The 21,011-nt window shown below is 40.0% G+C and overlaps 1 protein-coding gene across 7 annotated transcripts in view; it reads right to left on the reverse strand.

Moving 5' to 3' along the window:
• The window catches only part of SPATS2L (spermatogenesis associated serine rich 2 like), a 174,492-nt gene that overhangs the window by 23,212 nt on the left and 130,269 nt on the right, over window positions 1-21,011 (reverse strand). For 6 of the 7 annotated variants that reach the window (XM_032755034.2, XM_032755032.2, XM_032755033.2 and 3 more), the window contains exons 7-8: window positions 16,213-16,419; window positions 14,753-14,888 (exon numbers count right to left, since the gene is read on the reverse strand). In XM_032755034.2, coding sequence (XP_032610925.1) covers window positions 14,753-14,888; window positions 16,213-16,419 — 343 coding nt within the window. The remainder of the gene's footprint in view (window positions 1-14,752; window positions 14,889-16,212; window positions 16,420-21,011) is intronic. The other variant, XM_058439862.1, reaches the window with a different exon arrangement.

Here is a 21,011-nt window from a genome sequence, read left to right on the forward strand (position 1 = left end):
TGCTCAACAAAAATTTCTTGATAGTGATGAATATAAGGGAAGACAACATATTCGTTTTTCTGTGTCATAACCATAATGAAACTTACTAACTAGTACATTGTGGTGCTTGCATATACATCACATTTATGCAAAACTTTATATAATTTTGGTCACTGATGGAATTTAATCATTTGAGACATAAGCTTATGAGTAAAGGTGTCATGATACTCACCAAACACACAAGGTTTGGCTGAGTCAAAACAGGCAGTTTGCAAACTATGGTGGTTTAATTACTGAAATTTGTTCTCCCACCACTGATCATCTGAAATGCTAAGTTCTGAATGTTTTTCGCTTTTCAACAGTGATCCTGAGTACTTGACAGAAATACATAACTCTTTAATTGGCTTTCCACTGGCCACTAAAAGTTTTCTAAATGGTTGGGTAAAGCCCTCTGGAGGGCACCAGTCACATCAAACGTGTTCTACATAAACAGAGCTCCCATAAAATCCACGCGGACCTCACATGTTTCAGATGTGCCCTTTCTCCTGCTAAAAACACATCTTCTCATTTTAGCCAAACTGCCTGGATAGTAAAATTTTATTTTGTTGACATAAAAAAGCTTTTATTATCAAAGCAATAAGGTGTAAGGAGGAGATTACCATGGCAAAGACTTTACCGTTTATTATACAGTTAATCACAGAGATAAAGTGTCATTTTATAAAAATGTTTCCACTGTCTTGATTCCTTTCTATAGAGGACTGACAATAACAATAATGAAAAGAATCAGAAAGCCTCTTTAAATTTGGAGATGGAGGCATTGAGTGACAAAACTGATTCATTTGGAAGCTTGGGTGAGTCATGTCAGGCCCAGTGTTCTTCAAAAATAAAGATGCCACCACAGAGAGGCAGCCACAGGACCATCAATGTGGTTGATGAGCTGGAGAGCAGACCCTGCTGGTAGATACTGAGGAATGAAAGCAGAATTTCAAAGGGGAGGTGAAGAACTCAATCTGTAACAACAGCCAGAGTTAGATGTTAAAGAGTTAAAACCAGGCCACATTCCATCTTCCATGCATTTGCCTCAGGGAGACTAGAGTGAGAGGAATTGTGGGGGACCATCTGATCCCAGACAATTTTGCTGCACAACCTTCTTGTGGGGAAAGTACTTCAGCTGGAGCTTCCTTAACTCATCATCTGCCAAGCCGACAATTGCAGGATGGGAGCATGGGGAGGGAGGCAGGCCCAGCAGGAGGAGCATGCAGTAGAAAGAGAAGGTGGGAACTGCTGGAGAGAAAGGATGCTATGAATGCTAATGAATATTTCAGACTTCCTGGCCTCTACAAAATAGCATAAAGCATGCCAAAGGCTGATAAGCCCTACAGCCAGGCTTCCCTGCATAAAGAATGTCCATTTCTTTCACTAAAAAGAAAAGAGTGGTACAAAAACATCTCTCTCCACTGTGGGCTCTGCTTCTTCTTAATGCAAATGAATAAGAACTGTGACCAACAGTTCTAACATCCCCTGAGAGGGATGTCAGCTGGGCTGATAGCCTAGTAGTGTCCACTGACCACCACGTGGGCCTTGAGCTGGGAAGCTACAGTTGCCCCGTACTAGCTAGCACTTAGCATCTGTGTTCCTTCCCTTAAATTTTGCCCACTAGTTGCAAGGCAGGAAAACTTCCTTTATACATTTAAGGCCTCATGTACTGTTCCCATGAGTACCATTTCTAGTCCAACTCCCCAAGTATTACCAGTAATTACTGGGCCCAGGGCAAAGCTAGTCAGGGGTTTCAGCTCACCAATTTCTCAACTGTTGCAGCTGTCAACAAAGATTCTTCCCTGGCTTGACAGCCACAAATGCAGCAAGACTGTATGGTTCTTTATTCCCAGGGTCAGGAGGCCTGGCAGCCCTAACTGTAAAGGGCACTCACACTCCTGCACACTGCCAATTCCCGGCTCTTCCTTGCTGTTCTGCTCCCCATCCTGTCCTCTCTCCTGTACCCTCTATGCTGGTTACTGGTGTCATCCCTCACCCAGTGTCCATGGCTCCGCTTCCTTCACTTCCCACATGGTTACATCCTCGGAAGTCTACCCCAGAAATGTCTGTCTGTCCCATGCACCTCTCCACTTCCACTGACTCTTATTTAACCCTGAGCACATTACCAAGTCCTTGGCTATTTGTTGTTGTTTATTGTTACACTGCTGGAATTCCCGGGTCTGTCACCTTCCACTCTGTATATATTTGCATTTAGGTTTTATAACAACCTGAATTCTTTTCAAAACTGGAAAATAATAATAGATTTTTTTTTTCGAAATGCAGCACTGGTGACAAATTGGTCCTTCTAAAGATTTATTGGATTTAACAGTGCTATTTGGTAAACATATAAAACCCTGCATACATGTCCACAGCATGTAGACTGGGGTTAGCACACAACCCTTTGAAAGGCTGCCTACTAATCACGCCCATCCGGAAAATACAGTGGGGGTGCCTCAAGCATGAACCACACTCAACATACAAAGCAAAGTCAAAATCCATCTGACTGTCAATGAACATCAATGACTATATATACTCAATTGCCAATCAGGTTGACATTTTATTTCTACTACTTTTATGAGAGTCAATACAATGTGTTAATATTGTTTAGTCTGCGTATTTTATGTTGGAATCACACAATGATTTGAAATCATGGTTAATAAATTGTTCATCATACTCTCTGAGGTGCATTTCTGGAATGAGACACAGATTTAGTATAAGGACTAACTCTCAACATTAATAATATCTTGGAGTTCTTCAAAAAGGACATAATTAATTAAAAAATACACAGGGATTTCTTTTTCTTATTGGATTTTTTTAAATGACAATAGCATAATCCCATAGTATGGAAATCCTATGGGATTTAATGAACAACATTAAATGTTCAACTGAAAAATCTATATTCCTCTGTTTAGAAACTGTATATATGACTTTGATGAACAATAGAAATTTTTATCTTTGCTAATTACTTATTAGTTCAGTTTCTTTTCATGGAGGTCACCATTCAGGGAAAGTAACTTGACTCAAGTATTTCAGTGTCTTTGACTATAAAAATGCTGACTCCTCCACTTCCCCTTTTAAAGTTACATCTGCCAGGCGCAGTGGCTCACGCCTATAATCCCAGCACTTTGGGAGGGCGAGGCAGGCAGATCACCTCAGGTCAGGAGTTCAAGACCAGCCTGGCCAACATGGTGAAACCCCATCTCTACTAAAAAACTGGAAAATATTAGAAAGCAGGAAAAAATGAAACAAATTTCAAAATAAAACAAAATAAAGCAAAATGCCTCTTTGTCTCAAGCACAAAATAGAGCCAACCACTCTGATCACTGTTGTATTTCCTTCCAAAAAAAAAAAAGAAAACTGTGGGGGCAAGCGGAAGGGCATTTATGTAGATGCCATCATGGTTGCTGAACATAAATAACAGGAACAGAAACTGGAAGAAACTGATATAGTACAAGAAGTGCCAGAAATGCTGGCCCACTTTCAACCCAAGGCAGCCAGGCCTAGCCTCCTCTGCTCCTGGCCTCCACACAGGCTCTCATGTGGAAAGGGGAGGGGAGGGACTCTTCTTGTTTTTGGCCTAGAAGGCTCTTCCCCACAATCGCAGATGCTGTTACTGCCCATGGTAAGGCCCTACCCTAGTCCAGGCTTCCAAAGTGGAGCATGAATACAATATTAAATTTTATGTACTCACTTGTTATTCTAAGTAGGCTTTCCTCATCTTTAGTATACAGATTAACAGTAGTACACATGTATAATTTATAAATGAACTTTCTGATTTGAGAGGGATGTGCTTAAAATTCATTTATTGATGGAGTGAGACCATCATCATTAGTTTTATTATTTTTTTTTTTGAGACAGGGTCTGGCTCTGTTGCCCAGGTTGGAGTGCAGCAGTGTGGGTGTGATGCTGGCTCACTGCAAACTCCGCCTCCTGGGCTCAGGTGATCCTTCTACCTCAGCCTGTGGAGTAGCTGGGACCGCAGATCTACACCACCACACCCAGCTAATTTTTGTAATTTTTGGTAGAGACAGGGTTTTTCCATGTTGTCCAGGTTGGTCTCGAACTCCTGGCCTCAAGCAATCCTCCCACCTTGGCCTCCCAAAGTGCTGGAATAACAGGTGTGAGCCACCGTGCCCAGCCGAGACCATCATTATTGATGGAAGGAGGGTACTTCTCCCTGAGCACACTATGTTCTTTCTTGCCTCTAGTTCTTTGTGTTGCTTCTTCTGCATGGAATCTTGTTTCTTCCTTCTCCATCTGGCAAATTTCTAGTCTTCCTTCAAGATCCTGCTCAAAGGTCACCTCTGCAATGGAACCTTTCTTAATGAGCCAGGTAGAGTTGATTTTCCCTTCCCCCAGCTCCATTCCAGCTTGTTTACATCTGCAGCCACTAGTACATGGGCTTTTTTTTAGGAAAAAGACTGTCTTTATCCCTCAGTCTTTCTAGAAGTGCTCCTTCAAGTGTGGTCTGCAGACCACCTACATTTGTACTCACTACACTCATTGAGTGGAAGATTCTTGGGTGCCACCCAACATCCACAGAATCAGAATATCTGGAAATGGGGCCCTGATGCTCCTCGTGCACTCAAATGTTTGAAAAGTAGTGGCTTGACACACATTCATCTATCCATTAAGTGGATGAATGAAGAAAGGGGAAGAGAGAGGTAGAGAAGGCATGGCAAGACAAGAAAGGGGAAGGGGAGGGAGCTGTTTTGGTGGCAACTGTGACATTCAGAAGTGGGTGTCCCTTTGCCTTACCTCTCTCTTCATCAAGTAATAAAAAGTAGAAGTGGTGATGAACTATTCCTATCCCATAGCTGGAATCCACTGCATGCTAAATAAACAGAAATTTGGAAGGGATAACTTATTGCCAGTGTCTTAGTGTAGAGGAAAAGAAATTTCCCAAATGCTACTCTGGAAGAGAATCAACCTTAACTGAACATCTCTTAAGGGCCAGGCTAGTGATTTTCTAGAATGATGTGACAGATACATTACTTACATATGAATTTTCACAAAACCCCTAGAAAGTGATAACAGTACTCCTGCTTTGTAGCTGAGAAGGAGTTAAAAAAACTCAACCAGGTTCAGAGCTAGAATATGTAGAGATGAGATTTAAACCTTATTCTATCTAACTCCACATCCCGTGCCTCCTAATTAAGTGGTTAATAAACCTTGGAAAATGTGTCTTTTATTAGAATATGGCCTGGTAAGAATCAACAGTTTATAGTCACTAGAAGCAGCATGTAGTATACATATAAGGAATTCTATTTTATTGGCTTCATGTACAGCCTTTCTATATGATTTGTTGCTGACTTAGCTGACAAACTGCCCAAAATAACTCCTTAGTCTCACTGTACCAGTCCAAAAAACAGAAATAAGCTCCAAGATGCATTCTGAAATTGTAATTTAGGACTCACTTTTTAGTATTATAATGTATTTTGTATTTATACTAAGATATAAGAACAAATTCATCTTCTTTTTTCTAGTGAAAAAGACTATATTGCATATATATTTTTTAAAAGACCATACTCTAGTATCCTATGGGAATGTGTAGATAGAACAACTTGCTTATTTCCTCTTTATTTTTCTATTTTATGATGAAAACAAACAATTCCTTTTCAGAAGTACATTCTCGGGCTGGTCGATTGGTAAGCTTTCATCTGCTGAAAAGATTCAGAAATCTTTTCCGATTTCAGGCTGAAATTAGAACCAATTTCTTGTCTTCCAGCTCTTATTGCGGGCCTTTATTCTGCAAAGAAGGCTGCAGTGCCAGCAGAGCTGACTGCCAGTGCCAAGTGTGTGACTGACATAACGTATGGAGGTAATCCACACATGTAGCTCAGGAAGGCTATTAATAAGAGGTGCTATTTATGCTGGTTTCCTGGGGACTATACCTAAACTGAAAAGGCCAGTTCAGTACTTTTTGTATTTATCAACCTGCTCTTCCTTCATGTCAACTGATTCACTCAGTCCTTGCAAAGGCCCTGGGGAAACATCTATTGCAGAGGAAAACCTCACTGAGGAAAGAAAATAGGAAAAGAGAAGCTTTCACCTCCAAAGAGTGAGCTACACCTATTTAGAAAGACACATATTCACAAACGAGGCAAGATTTGAAATATACTGCACTACAGGGACTTGCCTTAGTCACAAAGTCATGGGAACCTTGAGTTTCTCCATGTTATATGGGTATTTTCCCTTTTCACAATTTCAGAATAGATCCTGGAGCTTTTTTCGGTTTATTGGACTGGTGCAGAGCGAGGAAAAGGAGTCATTTTGGGCAACTTGTCAGCTAGACAGCAACGGAAACCATACATATGGCTCTCTTGAGGCATAAATATATTTATTAGCCTCTTCCATTATTGTCTCTTGGTGTTCCTTGCAAGTAAATGTCCATCCCTATACTCTCTGTTTCTTTAACTTCTGGCATAATATTGAATATTGGGGGTGGGGAGAAAAAAGTTTAATTTTCTTTCTATGGTGCTTTGTGCAAGTCACAAGCAGGTGAACACTTAGAAAAACTACTTAATGACAAGGAAAGGGATTAGTCAGAAAGTCCGTTTTGTATAGATTTTGATCAATGCAAGGATTGTATTCATTTCCAGAGCAGAAAGAGATAGAGCCCTTTTATTAAATGTCTTTTAAAACAAAACATTAAAAAACACAATTCAAACACTTGATTTTATTAAAAACAAAACCAAAAACACACTGAACTCTTATGATTTTGTTGTTGTTGTTGTTTTGTTTGTTTTTGTTGTTTAGACAGTGTCTTGTTCTGTCACCCAGGCTGGAGTGTGGTGGCATGATCTCAGCTCATTGCGACCTCTGCCTCCCAGGTTCAAGTGATTCTCCTGCCTCAGCTTCCTGAGTAGCTGGGATTGCAGGCATGTGCCACCACACCGGGCTAATTTTTGTATTTTTAGTAGAGACAGGGTTTAGCCATGTTGGCCAGGATGGTCTCGAATTCCTGACCTCAAGAGTTCTACCTGCTTCAGCCTCCCAAAGTGCTGGGATTACAGGTGTGGGCCACCATGCCCACCCATTTGTTTGTTTTTGAGACAGGGTCTTTCTCTGTCGCCCAGCCTGGAGTATAATGGCGTGATCGCGGCTTATCTCACAGCCTCAACCTGGGGACTCAAGATCCTCCCACCTCAGCCTCCTGAGTAGCTGGGACTACAGGACTGTACCACCACATCTGGGTACTTTTAAAATTTTTTGTAGAGATGAGGTCTCCCTATATTGCTCTAGCTGACCAAGCTCTTGATTTTTGTCTTCACTACTTGTTTAATCTAAGGAACTGGCAAAATTTAGTAATTGTTTAACACATTCCTGATAATTAAACAGGGAATTGAAAGCTTTTAAAAATTATTACATAACAATGCTAAGTGGCTGAAAAGGCTCCTAAAGGCAACTTTCCTACTGGTAATCCTATCATAAACATGCCTTGTTGAACGGCACAGAGAAAAGCATCATCTTATTACAGTACAACTACACTATACTACCCCAGATACTCTCAGTGTACACTAGGAGTGTTTACTATCAATATTTCAGCCACACTGCTTTAACAATGGAATCTTTACTCATCCCTCATGCTTATATCAACATCTTCCCTGTGACTGAACTCAAAATCCAAATTTGCTTGTTGTCACAGCATCTATTCTGTGACACAGATCTGATTCTAGGACCTGTTTCGCCTAATACATATTTTTCCCATGCTTACCTGTTAAAGTATATATAATGCCACAATTCCAGTGATCTCCTAATTAAAACAGAGTAATGAAATGGCCAATAAGTATTTGTTCAACCACTACGGCACCGTAAGATATGTAAAAGACCTTCTGTTCATTTGGCTTAAAGAGCATAACGGCTGGCACACCTGGGTATGTCACTGGCATCGGAGTAGTTGGATATATGCCAGGTATGCCAGAAACACCAAGTAATATTGCTGCCTGGCTGAAGTCAAAGAAGAAGAATAACCTCCAAGAAGACATTTAATGGAACAATTCCTTACTGTATTTATCTTTACATGTCTCAGATCTTCATCCTAATCCTGGTTCCCAATGCGATATTTGGTTTTATTGCAAAATGAGAAAAAGACTCAGGTAGAAACAGGATGGCTAATGAAACTGACTGCCTATCATTAGCTACAACCTTCGGTTCTTAATTTTTCCATTTTCTTCTAAGGACTGAGTAGAATTCTATAATGAAAAACAGACGATAAAGCAAAGCCTTCAATTTTCTACACTTCAGTATAATTGTTTTTCTGATCTCAAGGAGACAAAAATGTAATTTGACCTTTAAAATGTGTAGTGAGAGGGTTTACGTTTCAGGCACTATGGAAAAAATATTTCCTGCTGCACTGATATGAAATGAGAAGACAAATATAGTATGTTTCTTTGGGTATGTGATTGGAAAGTCCCTCTTTCATATCTCCAGTGGTGGCTTAGGAGGGCAACTGGGGGCAGACAGATGATCAGGAGTGTTTCAAAGGGAAGAGTCTCCATCCTTCGCTCAAGGAGCTCCAGCAGAACCGAGGTGGCAGGACGAATGAGGCACTCTTCCTCTCATTTTCCTCTCACCCAGGCTTTCCCAGCACTACAGACATTTTGGGCCAGGTAATTCTTTGTTACAGGAGAGGTGGGAGAGACGGTCAGCAGCATCCCTAGCCTCTACCTAATAGATGCCAGCGGCACTCTCTCCCTGTGGCTGTGACAACCAAAAATATTTCCAAATCAATGGTCTCCTGGGGGCAAAATCGTCCCATTGAGAACGACTGCTGTGGCCCTGGACATATCACTCCCTTTGCAAGACTCTCAACCAGCAGTTTTCAACCACAGATGCCAAGAGAATTATCTGTTTTTGGTTCTTATTGAGACAGGGTCTCACTCTGTCACCTAGGCTGGAGTGCAGTGGCATAAACATGGCTCACAGCAGTCTTGAATTCCTGGGCTTAAGCGATCCTCCCACCTCAGCCTCCTGAGTAGCTGGGACCACAGGCACACACCACTATGCCCAGCTAATCAAAAAATTGTAGAGATGGGGTCTCTCCATGTTGTCTAGGCTGGTCTCGAACTCCTGGGCTCAAGCAATCCTCCTGCCTCGACCTTCCAAGGTGTTGGGATTGCAGGCATGAGCCACTGTGCCTGGCCCATTTGTTGTTGTTGTTGTTGTTGTTGTTGTTTTTGAGGGAGTCTCACTGTGTTGCCCAGGCTGGAGTGCAGTGGAGCGATCTGGGCTCACTGCAACCTCCACCTCCCAGGTTCAAGTGGTTCTCCTGCCTCAGCCTTCTGAGTAGCTTGGATTATAGGTGTACGCCACCTTGCTTGGCTAATTTTTTTGTATTTTTAGTGGAGATGGGGTTTCACCATGTTGGCCAGGCTGGTCTTGAACCCCTGACCTCAGGTGATCCACCTGCCTCGGCCTCCCAAAGTGCTGGGATTACAGGCATGAGCCACCATGCCCGGCATGTTGTTTTTAAAAGCCTGGTACAATCAGTATCTCTGGGGGTGGCACTTAGGCAAGGGAGGACTATAAAGCTCTAAGAGTTTTTATTTACAGTGTACACACATATACTTTGGTATGGAAAGAAGTAGATATTAATATATAGGCATCATCTTTTAATGTTAAGTTGTTCACAAAGAGAACACATAAAAAACCCAAAGGACACAGAAAAGCCAGGGTTTATCATTGTTTGGAAAGCCAGGAATCACACGAAAGCAGCTAAAATTTGGAGAATATGGGCAGGGAAAAAAAAAACAACATGGCAAGAATCAGCTCTGAAAAATCTGCAAATGTGACGGTCCTACTTGGACTCAAACTAAAGGGGCTTCAAGGACATATGTTTCAACAATTTAAAATTATCTGGGTATCCAAGGAGAGCAAACTGGGAATATGGGACATACGGTTACATACGTGGTTCTGATGCTCAGCAGTGCCACTGGCAACTTCCCATATGGGAGACCTCAAGATCACATCTAGGAAAAGTGCACAATATTTAAAGTGTCAATGGTGACATCTGGTTTGTATATGGGGCCACCTGTTGACCACATTGATAATCTCTGTGTGATTTTGTTTGGCTATCAATAGGGCTTCAGTAACAGATGAGAAGGATTTGAGGGATGAGAAAGATAAAACTTATTTCAAAATAGCTTTTTCTTCTGTCTAAAAGTCCCGCTTTTATTTTATTGTTAATTATTTTTTGAGGCAGGGTCTCACTCTGTTGCCCAAGCTGGAGTGCAGTGGCACGATCTTGGCTCACCACAGCCTTGACTTCCTAGACTCCAGTGATCCTCCCACCTCTCAGCCTCCCGAGTAGCTGGAACTACAGACGAACCATCACACCTAGCTGATTTTTTTTTTCTTTTTGTAGAGACAGGGTCTCGCTGTGTTGCCCAGATTGGTCTCAAACTCCTGCCTCAGCCTCCCAAAGTGCTAGGATTACAGGTGGGTGCCACCTTGCCCTGCTACATTCTCACTTTTAGAGTTAGTCTTTTGGCTGGGGGAGAGAGTCTCAACAGAGCATTTGTCAGTATGCAAATATGTCACTTTGAGAGGGAGGATACATGGTTATCATAGGGATGAGTTTAGTAGTTACATAAGATAATTGAGTTTCCATAGTTTAAAAAAAAGAGAAAAGGGATATGGAGACACCACTATAAACACCTATCTTGATTGAGGTGAGGAGCCCTGGCTTGTAGGGGGCAGCAGGAGGTTCACCCTGTCTGTTGGGAAGGAGGAAACTCTAAGATGCAGGAAAATTGGCAGAGGAAGGGGAAGTGGGCCAGGGCTCAGGGTTCGGGGAGCTGAGACTCCTGACCTACTTTCAAATTCTGCTTGGGCCAGTCTTGGCATTGCTTCGGGAAAAAAGAAACACAAAGTATAGGAACATTTCTGGCCCACTGGTACAGAATACACGCTTTCACAGATTTCCCTTTCCTCTTGGAAAACAAAGCTGCCTAAAAGGACTGCTCCCTCCAGCCCCCGTTCTCTGCAGCCTCTTTATGCCTCCCCACGCCCAGCACACACGCTACCCCATTGGCTTATTACTGTCTTCCATTTTCTTAGAGTGCTTTTAATTAGATGTTAAATTGACAACAGCACCTAACAGAATTTTTACAGCTCTATTTTGGAATACTTTTCCCCCCAGCATATGGCGGAACTATCAAGTATTATTCTCCTTCCTCAATGTTTTTTTGAATTTAATGTTTTATTGCTCATTTTAAGCCTTCACAATCAACTTGGACACACACACACAGATTTGTGATGAGAAGCTAGACTAGTTTGCATATAAAGCAATTAAATCTGGCAGCTATGATTCCAAAGGATGAATATTTTCCAGTTGTGGTAGGAGGCCAAGCATACAGAAAAGAAACCAGCTGTTTCATGTTAGTTCCTGATGTGACTTTTCACGCAGATGCTCATGTCGCAAAATTTATTCTCTGTTAAGATGCACTGTGAGATGCACTGTGAGAGCACTGTGTCATCTTTATTCCCCTCGCAAATCCCTAATTCTTTCTGGGAAAATGAGAATGCTCTGTTATGGTCATGCAGCCTACGTAACTGTATCCTGCTTAAATGCCAACTTTGATTTTACATTTTAGCTACTTAGTGGTTTTCTTCAATAACTGTACTGAACAAAGTATTCTTCACAGCCCGGTTGGAAGAGAGATCATTTCGTTCATTCTACCTTGATGTGTGCTTGCTTGGTATTGAGGATGTGCAAACAACAGCTTGCTCCCAGCCTCTCAAAATCATCACTCTCATGAATTCCAGCAGTACTTTTCAGGGAATTTAGTCAAGCAGGACTCAGGTCCTTATGCTGGCACTTTTTGGTAGCAAAGTGAATATTTAGAATTTCTGACCTGAGATTCTAGTTCTAAACTACACGAAATGCTTGTTGAGTACTTCGTGGTTGGGATAACTGGGTGGCCCAAAGCAAGGAGAGGAGAAGAGGAACTGGAAATGGAAGGTATACATCTATGTCGCTTGTGCACCATATGCAGTGACATCTCTTTCAGAACTGGCACTCTTTCTGGAAATCTCCAGAGGACTTATCCCATGTCCTCCAAGTCTAGATATGCCTCATGATGTAAACCTGAGGCTACAACTGCATTAAAATGGGTACATTCTAATACACCTACAGTTCACTCAAAGTTTTCTCTAATGCTTAGAATGCAGGATTTCACCATCAATAGGAAAATTTCATTAACAAAAATTTCTAAGCTGCCATCTTCAATTTTGTGACCTGATATTTCAAGAGCACCACAATCCCTAAAATTCATTTTCTTCCTCTTAGAAAACAAGAGGGAGGCTTTATTCAAGTACGTCACCATGTTTGCTGGGCTGCAAGCTCATTTGGAACAGAGGCAAGGTTTTTCTGTTTGGCAGGCATGCATAGTTGATTTTAAAGAGCACTTTGGGTTTATTTTTAAGTTAACACTTATGCAATTATTGTGGGATCATTTTTATTAAGGATTAGATCAGAAAATAAGTGCTGCTGTTTACTCAATTTATAGCAATGGCATACCAAAATGGTTGATCTAAATGTCTTCTTTGGTTTGCAGAAAAAGTGCCATTTTGTTAAGTAGGTGGCTTTTAAACAGCAGTACTACTTGGCAGTGCTCATTCAGAAGTGATTCTTTCCATCAGTTTAAAACACAACATGAATTACAAGCAGAGAAAAAATATACAATTTCCTTGGGTGTTGACTTTCCTGGCCCCACGCTTTCAGCTCTTGAGGAGTAAAACTCTCACAGAATCTGTTATAAATCTCAAGATGTCTCATGACCCATGTGATGTTCATTTTACTAAGAAATAAAATAAAATAAGAAGTACTCAGAGCAGCTGGAGAAGACAGAGGTAATTTGAGGGCATTGCTACACTTTGTCAATTAGTGTATGAGTCACTCAGATGGAAGGTATCACACAGACGGCTCAGAGGAAGAGTTTATTCTAAAAGGCCACACTAAAGAGTAAGACAGAGTGGTCTTCTCTGAACAGCTAACTAATGCCTCTAGACAGGGGTTGACAAACAATGACCCTCATGAGCCAAATCTGGCCCATAGCCTTTTTGATTATCTAGGGCTGCCTTTGAGCAGCAACAGCAGAGCTGGGTAGCTGCATAGAGACCTTAAGGCCATAATGCTTAGGATAGTTACTAGTTGGCCCCATAAAGTCTGCAGACCCTGGCTCTAGAGAACAGCCCTGGAAGCTGGGTGTACTTCTAAGTGTTAAGGTAACTTACCTAAAGATAGATTGGAAAGTTATAAAACTATAAAATAATAGTAATAACAATTTTCATTCGTATAGCATCTTTAATTTCTCTAAGTACTCAAACATATTCTTGGGGTTGCTTTGAACAACTGGTTAGGTTATAATACGATCAAACAGAGAAGACTTTCGTTGACATCCAGATGCCATGACTGGGGTTGGGGGGAGGTAGATGAATCCTCCCCTCAGAGGGCCTCTGAGAGGCTGAATGATAACTGAAGGAGAAAGTTTTCTTTCAAGTTCCTAGTGTCTTCTGCACCCTTAGGATCTTATATGATACATAGCAGATGGTTTAAAATTCATGCATTTTAGATTAGTATTAAGCTTAATTATTAGTTTTACACAACTCCATAGTTTCTGCTTTCAATGTCAAAGCAAGGACCTGGAATAGGAAAAGCATGCAGAAGAAGTGATCAAATTCTAGAATCACGGGAGGCCAATCAGATACAGAGAACATGTTACATGAGCTTGGGCATGGTGGATATGTGCCAGCCTTTGGACTTTCACTATTTCAGATGAGGCCCTCTCTCAGATCATCAGAGGGCTAAGGATTATGTAATCTGGCAGCTGTGAGGGGGTCATCTTTGCTACCATGAAGAGAGATGGTGCGTAAGAAAAAAGCCAAGAATGGACAGAGCTAGGAGACTGTGGGAGACACCAGGAGAGAGGAAGGAGAGAGGGTGAGACAGATCGAGTCGTGATAACATAATGAGGATTTAGAGCCAAATTTGTCTGAAGAAACCTTCTGAAATTTTCATGTATATTAGCCAATAAATTCTCTTTTGTCTTTAACTTCTGTGACTTGATTTCTGCCACTCCAAACTGAAAGAGACCTAACTGATATGCTGAGAACATTTTTCTACTGTTAATAACTAAACCTTTATTAACAGATATATCATTTCAATTGTGGACATGAGCAAATATACAGAGTTCAAACATTTTCCATCAAAATCAGTAGCAAGGAAGGGCAAGGCAGGACCAAAACCATATTGATGCACCATGTTTAAATTCTAGTCTTAAAGATACCCAAGAATGGGATTCTGTCGCTAAGCTTATGTGAGATGTTTCTGAATTTCATTAAGGGAATTCTTCTTATTTTATAATTATAGTGCTGGAAAATATTTTGTTTTCCTAGTAGTATTCATGACATTAGCCTTCCAGGGATTTGTCAAAAATATTATTTTTTGAGGTTTTATTCTTTGTTGAGGTTTTGTTTTACATCATTCATATAGTTTTGGGCCAACTTCAAACTCCAGTGAATTATGTCTATCAGGTTTCTTTTTATTCAAATACTTTATCTTCTTTTTTATTTCCAAGATACATGCTACTGCCTGCAGGGCTTAACAAAATCTGCTGGAGAGTTATTCTGTGATGTTTATGTATTAAATAAACAACGTTTTCCATCTGATACTTTTACCTGTTGGAACAGCTCAAGCATCACAAATTTATAGTTCCTACGTTGAATCACTCACCAGTTGTGTAATTCAGCAAAGGCAGCTTTGATCTTCTTCACGGAACTATCCACTTCTTCCTTGATCATGACGCGATATCTAGTTAGAGAAACGGTGCAGCGTTGCAAATCCTTCACTGATTTCTCAATATTTGGGCCTAAAATTGATGTCAAAAAATATTATTAACTTGAGCATTTTATCCTTTGTTTGTAAGCTAAACAACAAAACAAAGCAATTAACCCACCAAGAAAAAGAGACTCATCTTTTGTCTAGTAAAAGTTCCATCAGGAGAATGTTTGTAACCCAGTGTGGGTGGTTTGTGTGGCACCTGAGGCTGTTATGATTTCACCAGTGGGGTCTCTGGCTGGGCCATCTGGGGTACGCTTGTCTCCTGCGCTCTTTGGAAGGAGGCTGTCATCATTATGTTCTATCACAAACTGCAGTGCCTTAAAATCTGATAAGTCTAAAGACCATTTGTGCTGCTGGCTCTCTCTATAAACACCACTTTGCGTGGTTAAAAGCCAGCAGGGCTTTTGGAAGAGGAAAATGATACAGAGACTGGGAGAGGTACAAATGAGCTAGAGAGAGGATAGGGCATCAGTGCCAGGTACGCTGGCATTGGCACCATTATCCGAAGCCAGGCCTGTAATTAGAGCAGCAGCATTGAAAGCAGCTCTATGGGTGCCCATCTCGCCTGATTTCCTGAAACTGTCACCAGGGTCTACAGATAGTGCATCACAAATAGGCAGATTGTACTTATCACAATCAGGCCACGTTTGGTAGAAGAAAGGAATCCCCCTTAAGAAAAGTGAGAAAGTAGATCAAACCAAAGCCAAGGAAATCAGATACCACTGAGGCTGAATGAAAAGAATAGTATTTAATCTTCTGGGCATCAGAAAGGAAGTGATTTTCATTTTTAATACCAGTTACGTATCAAGGATATCCAAGCTCAGAAAAATCATAAAAATCCAGTGTGTCAAATACAAAACCCTCTTTCAATGTTACATTTTGTGTAAATTCTAACACAGAACTGAATTTACATTGGGAAGACCATATCTGAAGAACATATACCAGCCTCCAGACTCATCTTTGTTCAATGCAAGTCAAGCAATTGTGTATCAGGGAAACATGAGTCCCTTTTAGCAGTTACATTTTTAAAAGAGCTCCTGAATGAGCACTTGCTTTATAAGGTATTAGGATAGAAGGTATTTGTGGTGCAAGTTTATCCATGCCTACAACAAGAAGAATGATCTCAGAGGGGCAGAGAAAGGAGATGTAATTCTATTTAAATATGCAAGACCTTCGATTAAATGGGAGGAATCACATCTGCCTTTCCATCTATGTGGGCTACAGAAAAAAAAATGCAATTTCATGTGCATCTCTCTTCACTAAGCAGCATCTTTTGGAAAGTTCTGTCACTCTGGCACTTTTCTGTATGTGCAAAATATGTCGAATCATTTGTGCAAAAGAAATCACTTTACCTCTTTTCTTTGCCAACTCATCTGGCTTTATTTCAAGATGAGCTGTAGGGGTATTGGACTTAACAGGAGATGTTTTTGCCTTAGGCTTGCTTGGGTTACAAGGCTGCTCAGCTGACCACTGTAGGCCATCTGACCTCTCTGTTGTTCCATGTATAGGTTTGGGGTTCCCATCTAAGGATAGTTTCTGTTGCAGTAGTCTGTTGCCTTCTGTAAGAAAACACCAAATAATGACTGTGAAGTGATAAACTAAAAACACTGATGATAAAGTGATGGAGGATGCCAAGATTTTTGTTTTTGTTTACATGTTGGCAATAATGCCTTTCATTGCAAACAGTCAAGTAACTGTTTTAAAAGAATCCCCAGAAGATTAGAGGGTGTACTAGAAGAGCCTTGTATTTTGAGTAGGAAGACCTGGGCATGTTTTGTCTCTGCTAATTACTTGCAGAGTGACCCTGGCCATCTCTGAGCCCTAGTTTCCTCATCCATAACTATCCAGGAAGGTTATTAAGAGGCTTATAGAAGATGAGCAGTGCCTTTTCCCCCCTGCTATTCCAGTAAAGGCTTATGAGTCTTTTAAGTACAATTTCATATTGAGGCTATAAAAATGTAGCCCTCCTATCTCCAAGTGCTACATTAATGTCTTGTGATATTTCATTCTGAATTAATGAAGGCAGAAGAGTGATTGGAGATAGAGCAAAAATGAAGTGACAACAGATACTATAATCATTGCATCTAATTTATGGAGGGCTTAAATCGGAAAAGATCATCATAATATCTCAACTATATTTAAAATCTAGGGAGTCAGATTCTCTCTGAGGATTTAATAGATGTGGCAATAAATTAGCAGGATGTTGCTTTCGGCATCTTTTAAAGGTAGGTTCCTATTTAGTTATTGCTGGAATGAATTAAATGGCACATTAGTGGCCTGAAAAGGAAATGCACCACCCTTAACATCTTACTTACTACCAGAGAAAGTTTTGGGTGTGAGAAAAGGGAAGCCAGTGTTCTTTTGAAGGCCAGGTTCTTGTAGAAAGCTTGATGAGTGCTGTTTGGATCTGGGAGAACCAAGTTCTGGTATTCCTTATGTCCTGGGTGACCTTGTGGGAATGTCTTCACTTGTCTGACTGACTGGCTTGCACTCAAACAGAACACAGTCATCTTTGTAAAGCCCAGCCTTTTAAGATAGTCACCCTTGCCCTGCTTCTCTCTACTCCCATGGTACCTTGCTTTACTTAAAACCATGGTACCATGGTTTTATGTTTTAACACAAGGCTTCCGTATCTGCCCCTCACCCCTGCCTTGCAGAGGCTGCAACCTTCCCAAGGGCAAACACTGAGTCCAGTTCTGTTTTGAAGCCCTAGTACTTGTGTCTGGCTCAATGGCTTTCTGTAGAATTATGATTCAATTAAAGTACATTCGAAACAATTTCATAGAAAAAAATAAAAAACAATGAATATCTTACCTGACACAGTCACAGAGACTACACTTGAAAAAATACAAAGGAATATGATCTAGGTCCTAGTCAATTTGATTTTAGACATTAGTCCATTCATGATCAATATAATTAGACTTCAGTTGAATCCATCATTCATAACTTACGTATCAAGAAAGCGTAACATACTTTTTATAAGCTGAATGAATATCCTTAAAAATTTACTCACAGTACACAAAATGTTCAGCAAAGGTAGTAAACAAAGTACATAAGTACTGAAAACAGCATTTCCTCCAGTAATAAAACAGATTCAAATGGTAGTATGCAATTTTATCCTTAGTGATATTAAGGCAGAACTTCACTATAAGGCACTGGCTGTCAAACTTCAGTGTGAAATGAGTTTCCCTGGGTACTTATTACACATGCAAGTTCCCGAACATTATTTCTAGAGATTCCAATTCAGCTGTGGGCCCAGGCTTCTCCTCCCCAGGTGATTCTGTTGGAGTGGAGATGGGTGGTACCAGCCACCCTGAGAAACCCTACTGTAAAGATTAAAAAACTAATTTTATGTTGAGTCTATAAACATGTGTTAAAACAATGACACGTCCAAACTGGTTCCAAGTCACTACCTCTCTAAATCCCAGTTGAGAGGCAGTCTGGACGAGATACTATAAATTGAGAATTCTGGGTTAGGCTGTTTTTGCATTGCTGTAAGGGAATACTTGAGCCTGGGTAATTTTTAAAGAAAAGAGGTTTATTTGGTTCATGGTTCTGTACGCTGTACAAGAAGCATGATGCCAACATCTGCTCAGCTTCTGGTGAGGGCCTCAGGAAGCTTACAATCATGGCAGAAGATGACTGCGAGCCAGCATACCACATGGTGAGAATGGGAGCAAGAGAGTGAGGGGAGAGGTGCCACATACTTTTAAACAAGCAGATCTCACATGAAGTAACTGAGCAAGAACTCGCTTATCACCAAGGGGATGGTGTTAAACCATTCATGAGGGATCTGCCCCCATGATCCAATCACCTCCCACTGGGCCTTACCTCTGACATTGGGAATCACATTTCAACATGAGATCTGGAGGGGACAAACATTCAAACCATATCGAATTTAAAACACAGATCTCCGTGTATAGTGTCGTAAAGAGATCATATTCCTAAAAATAAGGGGATTTATACTATAACAATGGAAACAATGACCTTAGAGCAAAGGGAAAAAATTATTGTAATGAAATGCAAAAGAATTTTAAATGGAAGCCAAGTATGCAATGAGCACGGGCTCATTAACCTAGAGCTGAAAACATTTTGTTTGTGTATCAGAGAACTGATATGTGGTCTACTGGTTCGTTTCAACATTCCCCATCAAATATCAATTGAGAAATGTGAGTAGAGATATTTTTTTAGGTCCTCAAAAGCTGTCTCATTACTAGTGAAATCACTGAGCATTAAAATCTTCAAGACCACTTGTACATATTTGCATATATGCATGTATGTATGACATGTATGTATGTCTTGTTCATCATTACTGTATGTGTTTGATATCTTGCAGATACATAATAAATACTGAATGAATGTAACAGCGTTACTTTAGTACAGATCTGTCTTCAAATATAGTAAAACTCTGGGACTCTTGCAGATGAAAACTGGTGGACGGTTATAGAGCTATAACAGAAAGTCACTATATCCAGTGACTTTCCTCTAACATTATAGTCCAGAAATACCATCGGCTCTCCATTTATCTGGAGTCCAGTTGTAAACTTCAACAGGTTGTAGCTCAATGGGGGCTGATTCACACATAAGCCTCCAGTGTCCAGTAAGGTAGCCACTGGCCACATGTGGCTGTTGAACACTGGAAATGTGGCTTGTCCAAATTGAGATGTGCTGTAAGTGTAATATATATGCTGAAATGTGAAGATTCAGTACAAAATAAAAAATTTAAAATATTTCTTTAATAATTTAAAAAAGATTGACTACATGTTGAAATGATATTTTTGATACATTAGGTTAAATAAATTACCCAATCTAATTCACCTGTTTACACTTTTTAACTGTAGCTACCAGAAAATATAAAATTATATACATAATATGTGTTAAATTTCTATTGGATAACACTAATAGGATACTCAAGGAGTGTGAGAGTTTTGATCTTCAGTGTGTAATCACTACTAATTTATATTCTAGAAAAGGATATTTGTTTTAGTGAAGCCTTAAAATATCCTTTACATGAGAAAAGTGGTGACAGGGTGATGTATGTCTTGTTCATCATTACTGTATGTGCTTGGTATCTCGCAGATACATAATAAATACTGAATGAATGAATCAGTGTTACTTCAGTGCTATGCATGCCTACGGCCCTTCCAATTGTAGGGAGCCTCATTTGATATGAGTCTCTGGCTGTGTCTTTATCTAATATTCATCAAATACTTGAACCACAGTAGCTGTATCTTGGAAAGAAAAGTTATCTCTGAAAACACCCCATCTGCCTAGATTTCAATAAAAATTGTATACATTTTAATCCTTGTCCATGTATCTAGAAATGGCTCCTAGAAGTTTGTGTCTTTGAATTTAACTATTACTTGAGCATTCCTTTTATTAAAAACACTTACCAAATCCCAAATTTGTATATATACACAAATGGTATATAATGTCCTGAGTATCACGCTGGTTTCTGATTCAAGGATTCAACAGACACATATGGAGAGTGCACACTGTATCAGCTCTGGTTTATTAATAGGCAATAAATGAGAAATAGACTGACCTTAATAACCAGTATGTAAAATGTGAAAAAAATAATGTAAGAGGATACCAGAGTAAATCTGAATGGACCTTTCCCATTGAATTGTCTTGATACCTCTGTTAAACATTAATTGACTATATGCGTGACTATTTCTGGACTGTATTCTATTCCACCGATCTAGTTGCCAGTTCTCACACCATCATCACACTGTCCTAGTTACTGTAACTGCTTTACTCTTCTTTTTCAAGATTGTTTTGACTATCTTAGGTCCTTAGCATTTTAATATAAATTTAAGAATCAATTTGCCTATTTCAACAAAAAATATGATGAGATTTTCATTGGACTTGTGTTGAATCTATAAAGCAATTTGGGGATAAGCGGTATCTTAACAATACTGAGTCTTTTGACCCTCGACATGAAATACTATGCCATTTATTTAGATTCTAATTTCCTTTAGCATCATTTTATAGTTCTTAGGGTCTTGTGCATCTACAGTCAAATTTATTCCTAGGTATTTTAGAATTTTTATGTTATTGTTTATAGCATTTTTAAAAATTTCAATTCCAAAATGTTGGTTGCTAGAGTTCAGGAATACAAATGCTTTTTAATATATTGAACTTATATCTA

This window comes from Hylobates moloch, unplaced genomic scaffold, assembly GCF_009828535.3.
Source record: "Hylobates moloch isolate HMO894 unplaced genomic scaffold, HMol_V3 SCAFFOLD_1, whole genome shotgun sequence".
In the NCBI taxonomy this organism is placed as follows: Eukaryota; Metazoa; Chordata; class Mammalia; order Primates; family Hylobatidae; genus Hylobates; species Hylobates moloch.